The sequence below is a fragment of the Phalaenopsis equestris genome, unplaced genomic scaffold (assembly GCF_001263595.1).
Source record: "Phalaenopsis equestris unplaced genomic scaffold, ASM126359v1 Scaffold000503, whole genome shotgun sequence".
In the NCBI taxonomy this organism is placed as follows: domain Eukaryota; kingdom Viridiplantae; phylum Streptophyta; class Magnoliopsida; order Asparagales; family Orchidaceae; genus Phalaenopsis; species Phalaenopsis equestris.
In genome coordinates, this window is record NW_018164943.1 from 14,779 (window position 1) to 31,319 (window position 16,541).

Sequence of the window (16,541 nt, forward strand, 5' to 3'; positions counted from 1 at the left end):
GTGTGCGGTGTTTGGTGGCTGTGGGTGTTGGTGGTGGTACTGGGTGTGTGGTTGGTGGTGACTGTGAGTGTGTGTGGTGGCTGTGGGTGCTGTACTTGGTATCTGTGGGTGTGGGTGCTGGATGTGGGTGTGTGTGGTTGGCCTTGGGTGTGTGTGCTGACTGTGAGTGTGTGTGTTGGTTGTGGGTGTCGTGCTTGGTGGCTATGTTGGGGCTGTGGTTGTGTGTGTGAGTGTTGGGGTTTGTGTTATTATCTCTTCTCTGATTGATATGAAATATTACTGTTTTTCCTTTTCTCTATTTAGTAACGTAATGGTTAAAATCGAAGAAGTTGTTTCATCGGCAATGTGGAATAGGAAACCACAATCATATTTTGCAACCTCTGTCTTAAGGAGATCGAACTTGGAACTAGACCTACCACCTATTTTAACAAAGAAGGGTGACAAAATATTGCGAAGATAGAAAGTTATGGAAGGGACTACAATACGTTAAAATTTAAGAACAAGTGAATTAGTTGAAAAAGAACAGAAAGTTATGGAAGGAACTAAAATGAGGATCCACGGGCTTGGGTTGGGATCCAATCAAACGGACTATTAATGCTTCATAGGATTAGTTGACTGAGAAATTAGAGGTAATAACCAAACCCTCCAAAGACTTGTTTTTCCATTCTTTATTCCTCTAATCTATTTTAAGTAATAAACTTTTCCGTATGTTGCAGACCGTGTTAGCCGCTAAGAAATTCAAATTAAGTGGCGTTAAGTCGGACCTGGAGGAGAAGTTGAACCGTATGTTCAGTGGGGTTGTTGCGACGGGCACACATGCGTTCACCCCAAGTGAGCATGAGTTTGCAAGCATACCGGAGGAAAAGAGAACTTGGAAACCGAGCAGGTAAGTGTGTCAAGTGAAGGCCCCAACCTAAAATAGAGGGAACTGAAGTCCACATGTCAGTCAAAGCGGCCTAGGGTGGAGATAAGAAAAAAAAAGAGTTGCTTTCGTCAAAAACACAATAACAAAGTTGGTAGAAGCATGCACAATTTAGGCTGATACTTCACATAACAACTCCATAGACGACTTTCTTCGAGTTTTGGAAACATATCTGGAAGTTAGGTCAGATAAGTCGTTTTATCTGAACTCCTTGATGTTGCTGGAGAACCCTACCCGCAGACAAATTTTTATGAAGATCCCCCCCCTCGCCGAACTTTGGGTCGACTATTTTCTTTTTTTTATGGGCAATTGATTTTGTGGAGTTATTGTTTATTGACTTTGTTTTTTCCGTTTGTTTCATGGGTTATTTGATTTGGATGTTTTCTTTTCTAGCATGAACAATCAAAATGTTGCTCTGTACTTATTTCTGCTCATTATAATCCGTCTTCAATTTTTAGATGTTCCTTTTAACGTTGTCTGATTTGCACTTATTACCTGAACAATACACTTCTCTAGGATGGATTCACAGTGACTGAGCCTTCCAAAGAAAATTGCGGCAGTTATGACTTTGCTGTACGAATACTGCAATTCCTACGTCAATTGAACTCCCTGCATGACATCGACTTATATTGGTGATAAATGGGTTGGTGAGCTGCTACCAGGACACCTCACAAGGTTCAGTAACATGTTCTGTATGACAAAACCCATATTTTTTGATCTGCTTGATGAACTGCATAGCCATCATTGACTCCACGGCTTCTGAAGAATGATAATAAGAGAGGTGTTAGCAATAACCTTTTATATTTTATCACAAAATGAATCAATGAGAGAAGCAATAAAGCGATTCCAGCATTCATCGAAGACAATTAACAAGTATTTCTCAGTGGGTTTGAAAGCTCTTGTTAGTTTGTCAACAAAGATAATTAAGCCTGAGGATCCAACATTATAGACGACTTCAACAAATCTAGCAAATTACTCGCGATATTTGTTATTCTTTAATATAAATCTTTTTAACACATTATAGTCAGACGTCAAAATGAGTTACGTGACAATCACAACTTTAACTAGTTTGAAAAAATTGTTCTAGAATGATTGATGAAACACGTAAATGCACGAGTATCCAACACTGAAAGAGTTGCGTCACAATCACGACTTCAAATAATCTTGATACTCACTGTTAGGTGAGACATGTATCTTATTTTTTGTACTGTTATGAAGTGATTTTTTGCTTCTCAAGTATTAAATATATTGCCATGACAGTTCTGTTGGAAATAACATTACGACATAAGGGCACAATGATCATTTTCTTAGAAACAACTGCAAAATAGCTATTTTCTAATAGTACAAACCAAACAACCAAACAGCTTATCCGGATCAGCTGCTGATCAGCAGCTTATTTGAATCAACAGCTTATTAATAAGTTGCAGCTGCCCCAAACTGACCCTAATACATTCAATTATCTGACTTTGTATTGTTTTTACTTCAAAACAAACACCTAAAGCGATAAAATGCAGGGAAATGAAATATAAAAATGAAATATAATATCCTGCTTAATATAGTGGAACAAGCCCATTAAAAAGGACCATTATTCTTGTTTACTTTCTGTTATGAAAGTTCTATGAGGATTTGGGTGATTGAAACTCTTTGTGAGACTTATATGTACTAAAATTAGTTATACTAGTTTAAAGATGAGACTCTACTAAATTAGCTTTTCACTTATTATCTAAGCTTGGGATTCTCTAGATGATACCATGCCATTCTACTTTTAATTTCTCTAAAGCATATTTTTCTTCATGTTAGTGTTTATTCCTACTTATCTTTAATGCATCATATTTTTTGAACTTTGAAAGGTAAACAATTGCCTAAAATTTTCCAGCTAAAATGCACTTGTGACATAGAACTTATAATTTCTAGAAGTCTTTTAAGCATTGCATGTTTGATTTTACAGGGAATTCAATTTTGAAGTCATAATTGTTGATGATGGCAGTCCTGATGGTACTCAAGACATTGTAAAACAACTGCAGCAACTATTTGGCAAAGAGCGCATTGTAAGGCCATTATTCACTTCTATTTTAAAAGATTGTATTTTTAAATTGATTTAATCTGGTGATTTAATTATCTGACTGATTATATTGGCGCCGTTCACTTTGTTGAATGATTTGATGATTCTAAGCTATTAAGAGCAAGACCCGAGAAGCTTGGTCTAGGTATGTGCTGGCCATACTTTTTCCAGCTATTTTCAAATAAAAAAGATTTCAGTTCTTGACCTAGAAAGGCATACAGGAACTGCCTATTGTCATGGGTTGAAGCATGCAACTGGAGATTTTGTTATAATCATGGATGCAGATCTGTCCCATCATGTAAGAATGCTGCTCAATGTCTTATGGCTATAATTAAGTTTTTTTGTGTCTTTCTCATCATTGTTCTTTTTTCTACTCTTTTTTGCAGCCAAAATATTTACCTAGTTTCATCAGGTGAGTTTCAATATTATGGCACTTTCTACGTTTAATATGACCCTTGAGACATTTCAATACATATTCCCCTTTTAAATTTTGATAGGTATAAACACCTTTCTTTATGATTTTGCTGGCAAGCTTCCTTTCCTCATATATATATATTTTTTTGAAGAGTTGGTCATAAAAAAATTTGACTGACGCATTTTATTTTTTATTTTTTTGGTATCTACGTGGAACTGAATTTCATTTTACATATCCGCCACTAAATTCTTTAAGACCAAACAGATATACCACTCTTTCATCTCCTACTTCTTCCACAATGCAAATAGGGGTGAGAATGACCTTGTTTTTAGCCGAATCCAATTCTGGTTTGAAATTGGCTTGAACTTATGTAAGTTGACTTAAAATCAATTCATGGATTTAACTGATTTGATTGAGTCAACTTGGCCTGAATAACAACTTAATTCAAGCTGGTTGGAAGCAACCAAATTACAAGTCAATTTAATTTTGAATCAAATTGACTGGAAATCATTTATTTTTCTTCTCGTAAAATTTAATAAAATTTAATAGGCATATATACAAATTTATAGTACCCATTCGCGTGCGCCCACACACGCGCGCGAGCACACACACACATATATATCTTAATTTTATCAAATATTTTGAGCCTATTTGATTCAATCTAGGTTCAACTTGAAATTGGCTTGAAGATTGAGTTGAGCGAAATATTTGTGCTAATCTTTGAGCAACTGTTGATCTGAGTTAAAATTTTAGCTAGAAATGCAGTCTCCCTCATTCCCTCTATTTTCTTCCACTCCCTTCCCTTTTCCTACACTGAATGTTCTTCCTTTTTCGTGCCGCCATCATCTGATCAGAAACAGCTGATCTCTTCACAACTAACTGTTCTTGCTCTCATCCTACATCTACCTTCCACAAATCGTTCATTGGACCACCTCCTATTCCACCACGGCGAAGGTCTAAATTGTCTCTTTATATTGCTAAAGTTTCATTTCCAATGTATTGACATATGGTTTAAATCCACCTTTTTTACCCGTTTGAGTATCACTTGCTGCATCTACCAAGGAACCTGTCAGATTTAATATTTTCTGCATGGAGATTAATGTTCTTAAGATTTTTGTTCCTTTATTGAATGCTTTACAAGGAGGCCGAGGCTAAGGTGGAGCCTTTGAGGAAAATGAAAGGAGTGAAGCAAGAGAATGGTGGTGATGAAGGAGTGGGAGGGCCTGTTTAAGCCAATCAGCTGTTGATGTGGATTTCTGAGGGAGTAAATGGAGCGGGTGGTAATAATGGTTGCAACGCAAGAAGCTGGGGTAGAAACAAGGAGCATGCAATAAAACTAATGAGACATCTCAGCTGCATAATATTAAATCCCCGAAGAATCATGATCATTAAATCGTGGTAATAATAGTTACAAGAAAAGAAGCTGGGGCAGAAACATGGAGCATGAATAAGACTAATAATACATCTCAGCTGCATAATATTAAATCCCCGAAGAATCATAATCATTAAATCGTGGTAATAATAGTTACAAGAAAAGAAGCTGGGGCAGAAACATGGAGCATGAATAAGACTAATAATACATCTCAGCTGCATAATATTAAATCCCTGAAGAATCATAATCATTAAATCCCAACAACCATATTCTCTTATGATTTTTCTCTATTTTCCATTAGCTTTTTTACGCTATGCTGGTGTAATATGGTAAGAATTGCTGAAGACGATTCTTCCTGCTCTTTCAACTCTTTTTTTTCTTTTATTCATATGCTTCACTGCAATTTTTTTTGTTTTACTGTTTTTCTCGAGTTTAAATTACTGCATTGATTCATTATCGTATGAGAGATTCTAAAAACATTTTTATCTCTTCTCATCTTCACTATACCTTCCAATGGAGAAATATTCCTCTAGTTCACTAAATGAATATCTAGAATCCATCATAACGAACACAACCACCATTCCATCCTTTAAAGTTCTTCTTGTCACATTTGAACATATAGTCACCACCTAACTATCCAATGATCATCATCTTATTTTGAGGTCTCAATTCCTCAAAATCTTCAATGCTAATGTATTTGATGGCTTCCTTCATGGTTTCACAACTCATCTCACAAAAAACCTCACAAATGGTGAAGGATTTCTCATCCCAAACCCTCACTATATAACATGGCTTCCTACGATTAGAACCTTACAACAGCTCTTTACTCCACCATCACTATACTTATGTTTCCCTATGTAATTCATCTTGATATCCCCTCTGTTATCTGGATAATTATCAAAAATTAACTTTGAGCTAGTAATAATTCTAGAGCCAGTCAATTGAAAAATAAACTCCACGATATATTTATGAAAGATAATAACATGAATCAAAATTTTGTTGAAATCAAAATTTTTGTTGACAACTTTGAGGCCTCAATTGATCAAGGAGATATCATTCTTTATATCCTTAGTGGCCACCTTATTCTTTCAAATTTTCAAATTGCAATACAAAGTAGGCTCACTTCTATTAGCCTGGATGCATCTACTATCTCTTATGCATTAATGATATCAATATTGCTAATGAACCAGCTGAAAACGCTTAATTATTATATTCACAAATTGCCTTCACCTTTCAGTATACCAGAACCACCTCTTCTTCATTTTGAGGTAGAGGTCGTGACACACTTGCTTTCTACTAATGAGGTGGAATTGTGTTCACCCGAACGAGAGAGATTAAAATCCAGCCACATTAAATGCCAAATTTGTGGGAAGAATGATCATTCAACCATCTCAGGTTGCATCGTTCTAATCTTAGTTATTGTCAACTGAAACCAACTTCAACCACTCAAGCTCTACTAGCATCATCCAAGGTTGAATCCCTGTGATTAGCTCTGGGCTCAAGATTGGCTTCACATTTAACCTCCAACATCGACCAATTCCTATCTTTAATCCCATACAATGGTCTTGGTGAAGTTCAAATACTGGGTTGAGAAATTTTATTGACTCCAAATTGTAGGCTTTTTCCAAATCAATTTTATGTCCCTGATTAATCACATCCTTTTTTGCTCATAGGTACTACATTCAGGACTCGATCACCCACCAAATTATTTTACAGGGCTGCAACCTGAGTGACTTGTACCGTTTTTCCAACACGAGCCATCAACCACAAACTTCCATGACTTCCATTGCAGTCTTTTAACAGGGTCGCCTGTTCATCCCAACAATCACATCCTTTGCCATCTCACGTCAAAAATTTCTCATTTATCCACTTTAATTGCAATTGTTATAGCTTTTTACTCAGTCAAAATTAATCATCTCTTATTTTTTGTTTCTATTTCTCACTCACTTCTCACTCATATTAATAGCTAGAATTAATACATTTGGATGTATGAGGTCTTTCTGGTAAGTTTTTTTGAGGCTGCAAGTACTATTTATCGGTTATCGATGACCTAGCTCATTTTTGTTTGATATTTTTAATTTTTTCCAAATTGAAATTCTCACAAAAATTCATTCATTTTAATACCATGACTGAGAAGCAATTTAATAATCCCATTAAAATACTTTGATCAGATGGAGGGGGAAATAAAATAACCACTCTTTAAACCTTTTTCTTTTAACCATGCATCATACATCAACTATCTATATAACCTATAATAAAATGGTGTGGTTGAACACAAACATCACTACCTAATTGGAACCACTTACTCCATTTATTGCAGTCTCATCTGCCATATTATTTATGCTTCAACACCTTTTTTATGGATGCCTATTTAATGAATTTTACACAATCTAAAACAACCAAAATGAAATCTCTCCATCACTTAATCTATCAAAAACCTTTTAACTTTTCACATCTTACAACGTTTGTCTCCGCTTTCCTTGGTTTAAATCACAATCACCAAAAGTTGCTCCACACTCTCCCCACTACATCTTTAGTGGTATTCTTCTTTTCACTGGAGATACCAGTGTTATTATCCTATTGATCCCATTGTAGGCTTCGAAAATTAATGACTGCTCATTAGGAGACTCTGCATTTATTTTCAATTTTATTTTGAGAGAAAGAGAGCTTGGGATGGTCGAAGGCAGATTGAATAGTAGATAGGACACTACCCAAAGATTTCACCCTTATTTTGTGATGACTTTTTGATATGGGGCTTGAGGTTTCTCATAGGCGCAAACCCCTATGGTTAATTACCTTTCCTGATAACGGGAGAGCACTTTCGATTAAGGATAGTCATTAAGAATTGATATTCAATATAAAATAACATAAGACACATGATTTAAGTCGTAGAATTCACCACTTGAACCTTAATGCAGATGGTGGGGGAATGAATTTGAAGCTCTATCAAGATCTCATGGTTTTGTCATTCCGAGTCGTCGTGATCCATAATTTACTTAGTCAAAGAAGGTAGTTGACCGAACATGACAGAAGGATTCATGTCAGAAGCCATTGATTGCGTCGTCAAAGAGATCATTGTTGATCTGAGATGGATGTTTGCCTAAGGGGACTTAGGATGGTCAAATTTTTGGAAGGCAGATTGAATAATGAGAAGACACTACCCAATGATTTCACCCTCATTTTGTGAAGACTTTTTGATCTGGGGTTCGAGGTTTCCCATAAGCGCAAGCCCTCATGGTTAATTATCTCTCCTAATAACGGGAGAACACTTTCGATTAAAGTTAGTCATTAAGAATTGAATATACAATCTAAAATAGTAGCAGCACAAGATTTAAGTTGTATAATTCACCACTTGAAGCTTAAAGTGGTTGGTGGGGGAATGAATTCGAAACTCGATAAATATCACGTGGTACTGTCATCTCGGGTCATCTTGGTCCCTGATCTGCTTAGTCAAGGGAGGTAGTCGACCAACCTAACATAAGGATTATTGTCAGCATTCACGGGTTGCATCGTTTAAGAGATTCTTGTAGATCTGAGGTGAATGTTTGTCTAATGAGACATTTAAGACATTTAAGTCGACCTTATGTCAATCAATTGTACCTTTATAATTCACAACTCAAAGACTAAAAAGCCTTTGTGGAACATACGAGCTGCGGATGTGACCGTAATATAATTGTGTTATTTGACATCAAACTCCCGGTTAGAGGGCTCTAATCGTAACCGCTACTTTGTGGTCCTAGTTGGCGGCAGAACCACGCAGATAGAAGACTCGAACCACGTCCTTGTTGGCATGAAATTACTTTGATTGTTAATATAGATGTCCATTTGATTGACTTCAACTAACAAAAAGTAAATTAGCTGCAACATAATTCTATCACACATTTAAGTATCATATGTATGTATATGTGTGTGCACACACACAACACATACATACATACATACATGTACTACACTACTTTTGTTTCGTGAAATGATGAGGAATTTTGAAGAGATGAAATAATTGGACAAGTTTTTCAGGTGTAGCCAGTTTGAAAAAAATGATGAGTAGGTAGCCCCGAAATGCACATGCGAAGTAAATTGATAAGTAATGAATTAAATGTGCCCAGCTGTGTTTATATCCTTGGAATTGCAAATTTACCAACTAACTTGCGACTTGAATTTGTTGCTTATGCTTCCCTAGAAGGAATATACTATACCTGTTTCATCCTTTCGTCCACTGTTCTCTGAAGCTATACATATCTAATTCATTTGCTTTTAATCAATTTTGATGATGTTGTTATTGGTCAATGTTGCCTTTCAGGGAAGAATGTTCAAACTAAATTATTTATGCAATCGCATGCTTGTTTTCTCTATTAACAAACAAATTGAATGAAACCTCATGTTCTTTTAATTCTATAAAGGTGGGTGCTGTCCAAATGTTGTTCCCTTCGGGTCAATTGTTTTTGAGGTTTCTAGATTACACAACTTTATTTGATGAGTCCAAATCATGACTATGAAAACAGTTTTCTCTCTCCTGCACATAAGAGTATGTGCTCTGTCGACCTGTTTATCCTTCGGGAAGGGAAGGGTCGTTTTAAATTTGATTATATATATATATATATATTATGAGATATGATAATAGTTTTGGAAAATTATATTTTAATTTTGAAAAGTAAGGCCGAGCGGACCTCACATATTTGATAGTTTAGATGACTGAGCGCGATACTACAAGCAGTACACTATTCCGAAGGATATGCATACAACTTGTTAGCAGATTTGACCACCTAAGCTAAAAAATCTGTAACATTTGTTTGGTCTGCGAAATCTTTTTATAAGTCGACAAGTTCCCCTATTTAATATGAGAGATTAAATAGAGCTTATATTAAGCCGAGTTCTTAAGTTTCCTATAGAGGCAAACCCCTATAGTTAATTACGTTTTAAATGATCGAAATCACTTAAGAAGATTCGATTAAGATCAATGGTTTTGCCTTCAAAATGACAAAGTTTAGGTTTCCAAGGATAAAATATGAGGAAATCAAAGAGGGGGAAGACTCAAAAATTTGAACAGTTATTACGGAGTGAAGGTAGGGGGTCTCACAGATCAAGGGAGAACCCTGGTGACTTTCCAACTATCCTACGATTGAACCTTAACTCTAAAGAGACATCCTAAACCTCGTCGTCATGGTCTCGATCGGTGCCTCCGTCCGCTTGCTTCCACGTTCCGCTTCTTGGAAAGACTACTCTAAGCTCCTTAGTAGATGGATTATAAGTTCAGTATTATGGTGTGTATCAATGTATAATTATTGGGTCAGTGGCTCGCTACGAAGTACTTCCTAAACCAGGTGCCTTACTGGCCTATAAGCCAAAAGTCTCCTGCAAGTCTGTAGAAACATCATGAGTTATAAAAGGGAACATGTGATGTGACATAGTAAACAGTAAACGGTAATATTGAAAACATGAATTATGTGTACATACAATAAAATGTGCAGTAGAAAAAGTAAACGCTGTAAATGTAAAAAAAACCTGTATACCTAACGGGTCGACGATTCTTAAAAAAACTTGAGAAAAAGCGGCAGAGGACCCACAATAACTCGAAGAAAACCATCGAAAACACGCGGAGAAAATCATGAGCATTCTACAAAGATTTTGATATAACCGTAGGAAAGCACACAAAAATCCGAAGAAAAAAAGAAAGTCGTAAGCATTCGGGTTGGGTTGGACTGAGATTTAGGTATTCTCAAGGGACTCCGAAGGCAACTATTGGTCAATCGTATGTATAGAGCCGGACATTCAACTAGAAATGTGTCCTACTATACCAACTTAAGAGGGTACTCCTTAGCCCAATACCGGCGATTCACAAGTGGACAATCAAATTATATTATTTAAAATTTATATTTTAGCTTACATATAGACTTCATGCATACAAGGAAAGTATTGTCAATTTTGGTAGTTAAAATACTTTAGAAAATAGTGTATCTGTTCTTATTATTTTTTTTTATAAAAATATGATTGTCCATAAGTCAATCGAACCATCATGCCGGGACCTCCGACAACCTAAGAAGGCAAGGGTGCCCTGCTAGCTTGGTGTCGGTGAATAATATTGTCATCTTACATTTCACCAGGTCCCTGGATTGGGTCCCGATGTCGTATGATGAAATATTATTCCACTCTACCACCGAATGCCTTTATCATCAAGCCCAAATACCCCAAAGAAACCGTCCAATATACGATTTTGCTTGATGGTTTCACATATAGCCTCAACTATACGTACACACTTATGTTTCAGACGTAAACGCCTAATTCTCAAACCAAGAAGCAAGGAAAATGAACCGAAAAGCAAGAAATGCAAAAGAAGACTATCCCGCTTACAAAGTTAATTTAGAAAGAAAGGCGAAAGTGGTAGGAGGGCTAGCCTAAAACATCCAACCGGTGAGACTCCTTGAATGAGCAATGAGATAGGCACACTCCCCGATGTTAGCCAAGAACAACCCCAAAATACACAATTTAGAGACTCCCAAGCTATTCCTAAACCTTTCTCAAATATCAAAAGATTTTCTTTTCTCTCTTTTTTTTATTGCAATCAATTCAGCCCGCAGAATTGGGCCCTGAAACATCCTGAAACATCTCCAAAATCATTCCTCGAAAAGGGGCATTTGAATTCTTCCAAACATAAGGATTAAAGCATTCCAATTCAGACATAAGGATTAAAGCAGGATTAAAGCATTCCAATTCACGAAAGATTAAAACATTCAATTCCACTCCAAATTAAAGCTTCCATGAGGTGTGAGTCCAACGCAACACAAAGGAATCCGAACAGGCGCCCACGGCTAGGAACAATAGGGGAACCAAACAAATCAATGCTCGGGGAACCAACCCAACCCTCATATAGGTGCTCTCGGGTAGGGCTAACAAAGAAGCCACCCAGCCGACACAAAAAGGAACCATCTAGATGCTCTCTGGTAGGGGCAACAATAAATAAATAATCAAATTAGGTGACCACAGCTAAGGGGCGAAGGTAGCCACCATCAACGAGCTTGCGGGCAAGGGCAGCCAGGGAGCAGACCAAACCCAAGCCAACGCCCAACATGCTCACGGGCAGGGACAACACAGAGGGCCAGCTGAGCCCCAAACAAACACCAAACAAGCTCACAGGTAGGGACAACAAAGAGGGCAAATCAGGCCCAGACAGCACACCCAACAAATTCACAGATAGGGACGACAAACCGAAGGGAGCCACCAACTAACACCCAAGCCAACATCCAACATACTCACAGACAAAAACAGCAGGAAAGCCAAAGTCCCCAACACAAAAATCCATCGGCAAGGGCTTACCAGGAGAAATGAGAGGAAGCCACCAACCCCAACGCAAAGAGGCAAACCGTACCAACCCCAACGCAAAGAGGCAACCCGCAAGCAGGTGCACTCTCGGTTAGGAGCAGTAAAGGGAAGGCCACCAGCCCCAATACAATGACAACCACAAACAGGAAGACTCACGACCAGGAAGAGCAACACAGGGCCCCAAAACAAGGCTTCTAAGAGCTTGATAACAAACATCACCAAGTGCAGGTGTCTCGAACAAGGGGGAGCAACAAAGAACAAAGCAGAATCCCCTAAAACAAACCTTTTCAAAAGATCCAGAAAGACGACCTTTCATCCAGCATATGGTTTGAATAGAGGGACAGCAATAGAGAATAAAACCAAGACCCAAAACCAACTGCTCATAACACAAAACAGATTCCAGCTTGTATTCGAACAGGAGCAGCAACATAAGGAGCAAAACCGAGCCACCAAAACGAGTTCCAAGGGCTTTAAAAACTAAAATTTTCATGCAACACATGCTTCGAAGGAAAGGGGAGAGCTAGGAAATAAAATCAAGCCATCAAAACAAGCCCCAAAAGCTTTAAAAAACTAATTCTCCATCCAACGTGTATTTCGAACAAGAAAGACAACCAAAGGTACCTCTTTTTCTTTCTTTTTTTTTTTGAAAGCTTTTAATAAGAAAATTAAACATGCTAATGTCATCCAACATGTAGTTTGAATAGGAGAGTAACAGGAAGTAGGGAAACAAAAATTAGCCCCAGCAGTAAAATTTCCTCTCAACATGCATTTCAAACAGGGGGAAATAACAGTAAACAGAGAAACACAAGCAACCCTCCCCACTGCCAATCTTCCTTTCAACAGTAAATCGACTCAGCAGGGAGAAAAGAGAGAAGGCCACAACCTTCAGTATACCGGTACAGAGATGATAAAAGCATAAGGAGATGGCTTGCATGTATATAGGGATTAAAACATGCTTTATATAAACTACTATCTCAACTAACAACATAGAGCATTTAAAGCAGACCCAACAGAAATATTAAAGGCTTAGTAATCGGTAGCAACGCCATTATGAAATACTAGTTAAGACAAAACAAAGCCTTATACATGTGTTCCCCTATTTTAACGTCTCCAGCATGTGTCGAGCAGGGAAGAAGAGCAGGAGAGAGGAAACATACCTTGCTCGGGCTTCTGTAATCAACAAAAGAAAAAGCCATGACACTCCTAAACCTCAAGCTCACAAGCAAAGCCACAACACTCCCAAACTTCAAGCTCACGAGCACCTAGCCAAGAAATAATTCTAGCAAAGTCTCTCCCAAGCTCCCAAAATTCGTAACCTCATAGCAAAACCCCCCCACCATCCTTTTATACACGCATAAGAGAGGAAAGAAAAGAAATGAAACTACCCTAAGGGGAGGCCAACCCATCGCTCGTCCCAGCAGAAAGAAAAAACACCGCAACAAGGCTATAGAGGAATGATCTATCAGGAAGGAGGAGGATTGCCACATTCGTGTCTCAGTGAACAAGAGCACCAAGTCAACCTACTATGAATGGATTCCCGCTCAGCTAGACGAAGCGAAAGAAACTTCGGGAAGCCGCAGCTCGGGCAGAGGATGTCGAGAGAGGCGAGGTCAACTGCTCGTTACGCGAAGAGAGGGGACCAACAAGAGGGAAGGCGCGGCTAGGGCTAAATCCGGAGACTGAACTAAGGGGAGCCGTGAGCTCCAGGAGAGGAGCTTAATCGGGGATGGACCAAGGGCCGCCCCAAATGAGGGATTTAAGTCGTAATAAAGAGACCCCCCTCCCCCCATTGGCTATATAATGCGAAATACACTCCCCCTAAGATGTAAATAATATTTAAATTTCCTTGATTTGTGCACTCCTCACTTGTGCACAAAACCATATCGAACTGGGAGTCCTTCCTAACTAAAGTCGACGTTCCGGACGTGCCGACGCAGTTCATTTTGTTATCCAGGGTCGCCCAGACTACTTCATCGACGGTCAGGTAGAAAACACGTCAAATTCAAATTCCTTTAAAATTATCGCTCGTGATCGATCGTGAAGCCTCCTACAAGTGCAAGAGACGTGAATTTCAATAATTGTGTGCATCAACTTGTGAATCGTGAGTGTGCGCGGACGACACGATGGATTTCCTAAGGTTTTAGCTTTTGCAGGCACTCGACTCGAGCTTCGTCGTGCTGGTTTTAATCGACTCAACTAAGCGTTGAGGATTTCGAACCGGTCACATGAAACTGCGAGGAGTCGAGAAGTGACTTGGATCTCTCGTTGGTGCGGGTCCCAGTCTAGTCATCTAAGGAAGTCGGTAGGAAACCCTAAGGCTAGATCGTAGGCTCTAAGAAGAAGAAGAGACCTCACCAAAAATGAGGTCAACATGCTCTCGTGATTTAAATAATATATATAATATTGTATTTGTGCGTTCTCCAGTATTCACACTTTTGTATTGCATTCTATATTTGTAATAGTTTTTATCATGAATGCATTGCTTGATATGAATAGAGTGTACTTCATCTTGTTGATATTTGTATTTTTCAGGCATTTTTTGTTGTCAGAGTAAATAATAATAGTATGCTGACTGATACTGGACTGATGAGACCCAATGTTATTGATTTAGTTGCATCCCCCCCTTTTTGTTTGGTTGATATTCTTAATTGGCCAAAGTTTGACGGTAACATAGCTAAAATCGAATTCTCAATATTTGTCATCTTGCTTCTGATTGATACTACAGTAAAATTTTGTACCATCGTTTTTCTTTTGGGCAAGAGTGGCAAATGAATATACTAATGTTAAATTTGCCAAATAAATGGCTTTCATCTGCTAGGTTTGTGCTAACATACAAAAATGAGAAAGCAAATAAATCTTGAATTTTTCTTGAAATACCTTAATGGAAGATTTACGTAGATACCACCTGATTCTTATACATTTACATATCTATCATCTAAAATTTAGTTTTTACACAAATGCCACCTTACCAATGCATGAAAAAGTGCATTTCACTTTTGAAGTTAAAATAGTGTTGTTTTTGATGTGCTATGAAAATTTTGGGTGGTGTAAATGTAAAAAAACTAAATTTAGGTATTAGATATGTTAATACACGAGAATTGTGCGGCAAATATGTAAATGCCCCTACCTTAAATGTGCAATTCATGTGATAGATTTTGTGTATCCGATGTTTCCTCTCTGTAACTCAGAAGTCACCATTGCCACATCAAGGATAATATTAAAAAGAAAAATGGGTGTGGTTGCCTAATGTACTGTTGAAATATAGCTTGGTGCCAATATCTCTATGTTTTACCATCCCTTGATGAGCAGGAAGCAAACAGAAACTGGCGCCAGTATAGTTACTGGAACCCGTTATGTTAGAGGGGGCGGTGTTCATGGCTGGAATCTTATGCGCAAATTGACTAGCAGAGGAGCTAATGTATTGGCGCAGACATTTTTATGGCCTGGTGTGTCAGATCTTACTGGATCATTTAGGTATGTCCTTTTAGTTAGAGGGGCCAAGTTTCTCTTTGAGCTTTAAGCTCCTGATGCATGACTTGATTATCTTGTGCAGGCTTTATAAGAAATCTGTTCTTGAAGATGTCTTGGGCTCCGTCGTAAGTAAAGGATATGTATTTCAGATGGAGATTATTGTCCGAGCCAGCAGGAAAGGCTATCATATTGAAGAAGTATGTGTTTTGCTTTATATTTTTAGTTCTTTGATTGTTGCAATGATTAGAGAGAAAGAGACGATAGTTTGGTTATATACAACAAATGATGGAAGATACAATAGTAAGACACTTCATAAAATTAGTATGGTATAATTAGGAAGAAAAAGAGAAAAATAACATTGTTTGGTTCATCATGCTTCACTAAGCAGTTAAATTTTTTTCTTAGAATGATAAGTAATAAGTTGTAAAGTGTGGCTTGAATCATTGACTTGAGTGAAATGACTTTCTTCTTCAACCATTACGCCACCGATAATTTATCCTTCATAGGGATAATTTGGTAATGAGGATATCTTTTTTCAGCTCATGCAAATTCCTCTTACGTTCAAGACCTTGAACTCATGATTTGATGGTTTAAGAGAAAGCACCCAACCAATTAGCCAAGTGGGCTACACAATTGGATTATTAGGATTCATAAATTTGATCCTAAATAGTTGGGACTAAGATGATGATGATGCAGCAAACGTTGAGCTAGATAATACTTTTGGCTTATTATAATGCAATGACTACTCAACTAGTTAATGCTTTTGGCTCATTATAATGCAACCTTTGTAAGGCCGATTTGGAGGCCTTGTCAGCCTATTATTGCTGATTGTTTATCAGAACAAGTTACTGATTGACTCTCTCCTCTATTTTCTGTAGGTTCCAATAACATTTGTGGACAGAGTTTATGGAACTTCCAAACTGGGAGGGTCTGAAATAGTTGAATACCTCAAAGGCCTACGTGAATTTCAATAATTGTGTGC

At 37.8% G+C, this 16,541-nt stretch overlaps 1 protein-coding gene across 1 annotated transcript in view; it reads left to right on the forward strand.

Moving 5' to 3' along the window:
• Positions 1–2,870: 2,870 nt before the first annotated feature.
• The window catches only part of LOC110028185 (probable dolichol-phosphate mannosyltransferase), a gene marked incomplete at its 5' end in the record, with an annotated part of 27,991 nt that continues 14,320 nt past the window's right edge, over positions 2,871–16,541 (forward strand). The window contains 7 exon segments of the mRNA XM_020729929.1: positions 2,871–2,970; positions 3,096–3,129; positions 3,206–3,282; positions 3,371–3,396; positions 15,398–15,562; positions 15,642–15,756; positions 16,438–16,519. Coding sequence (XP_020585588.1) covers positions 2,871–2,970; positions 3,096–3,129; positions 3,206–3,282; positions 3,371–3,396; positions 15,398–15,562; positions 15,642–15,756; positions 16,438–16,519 — 599 coding nt within the window.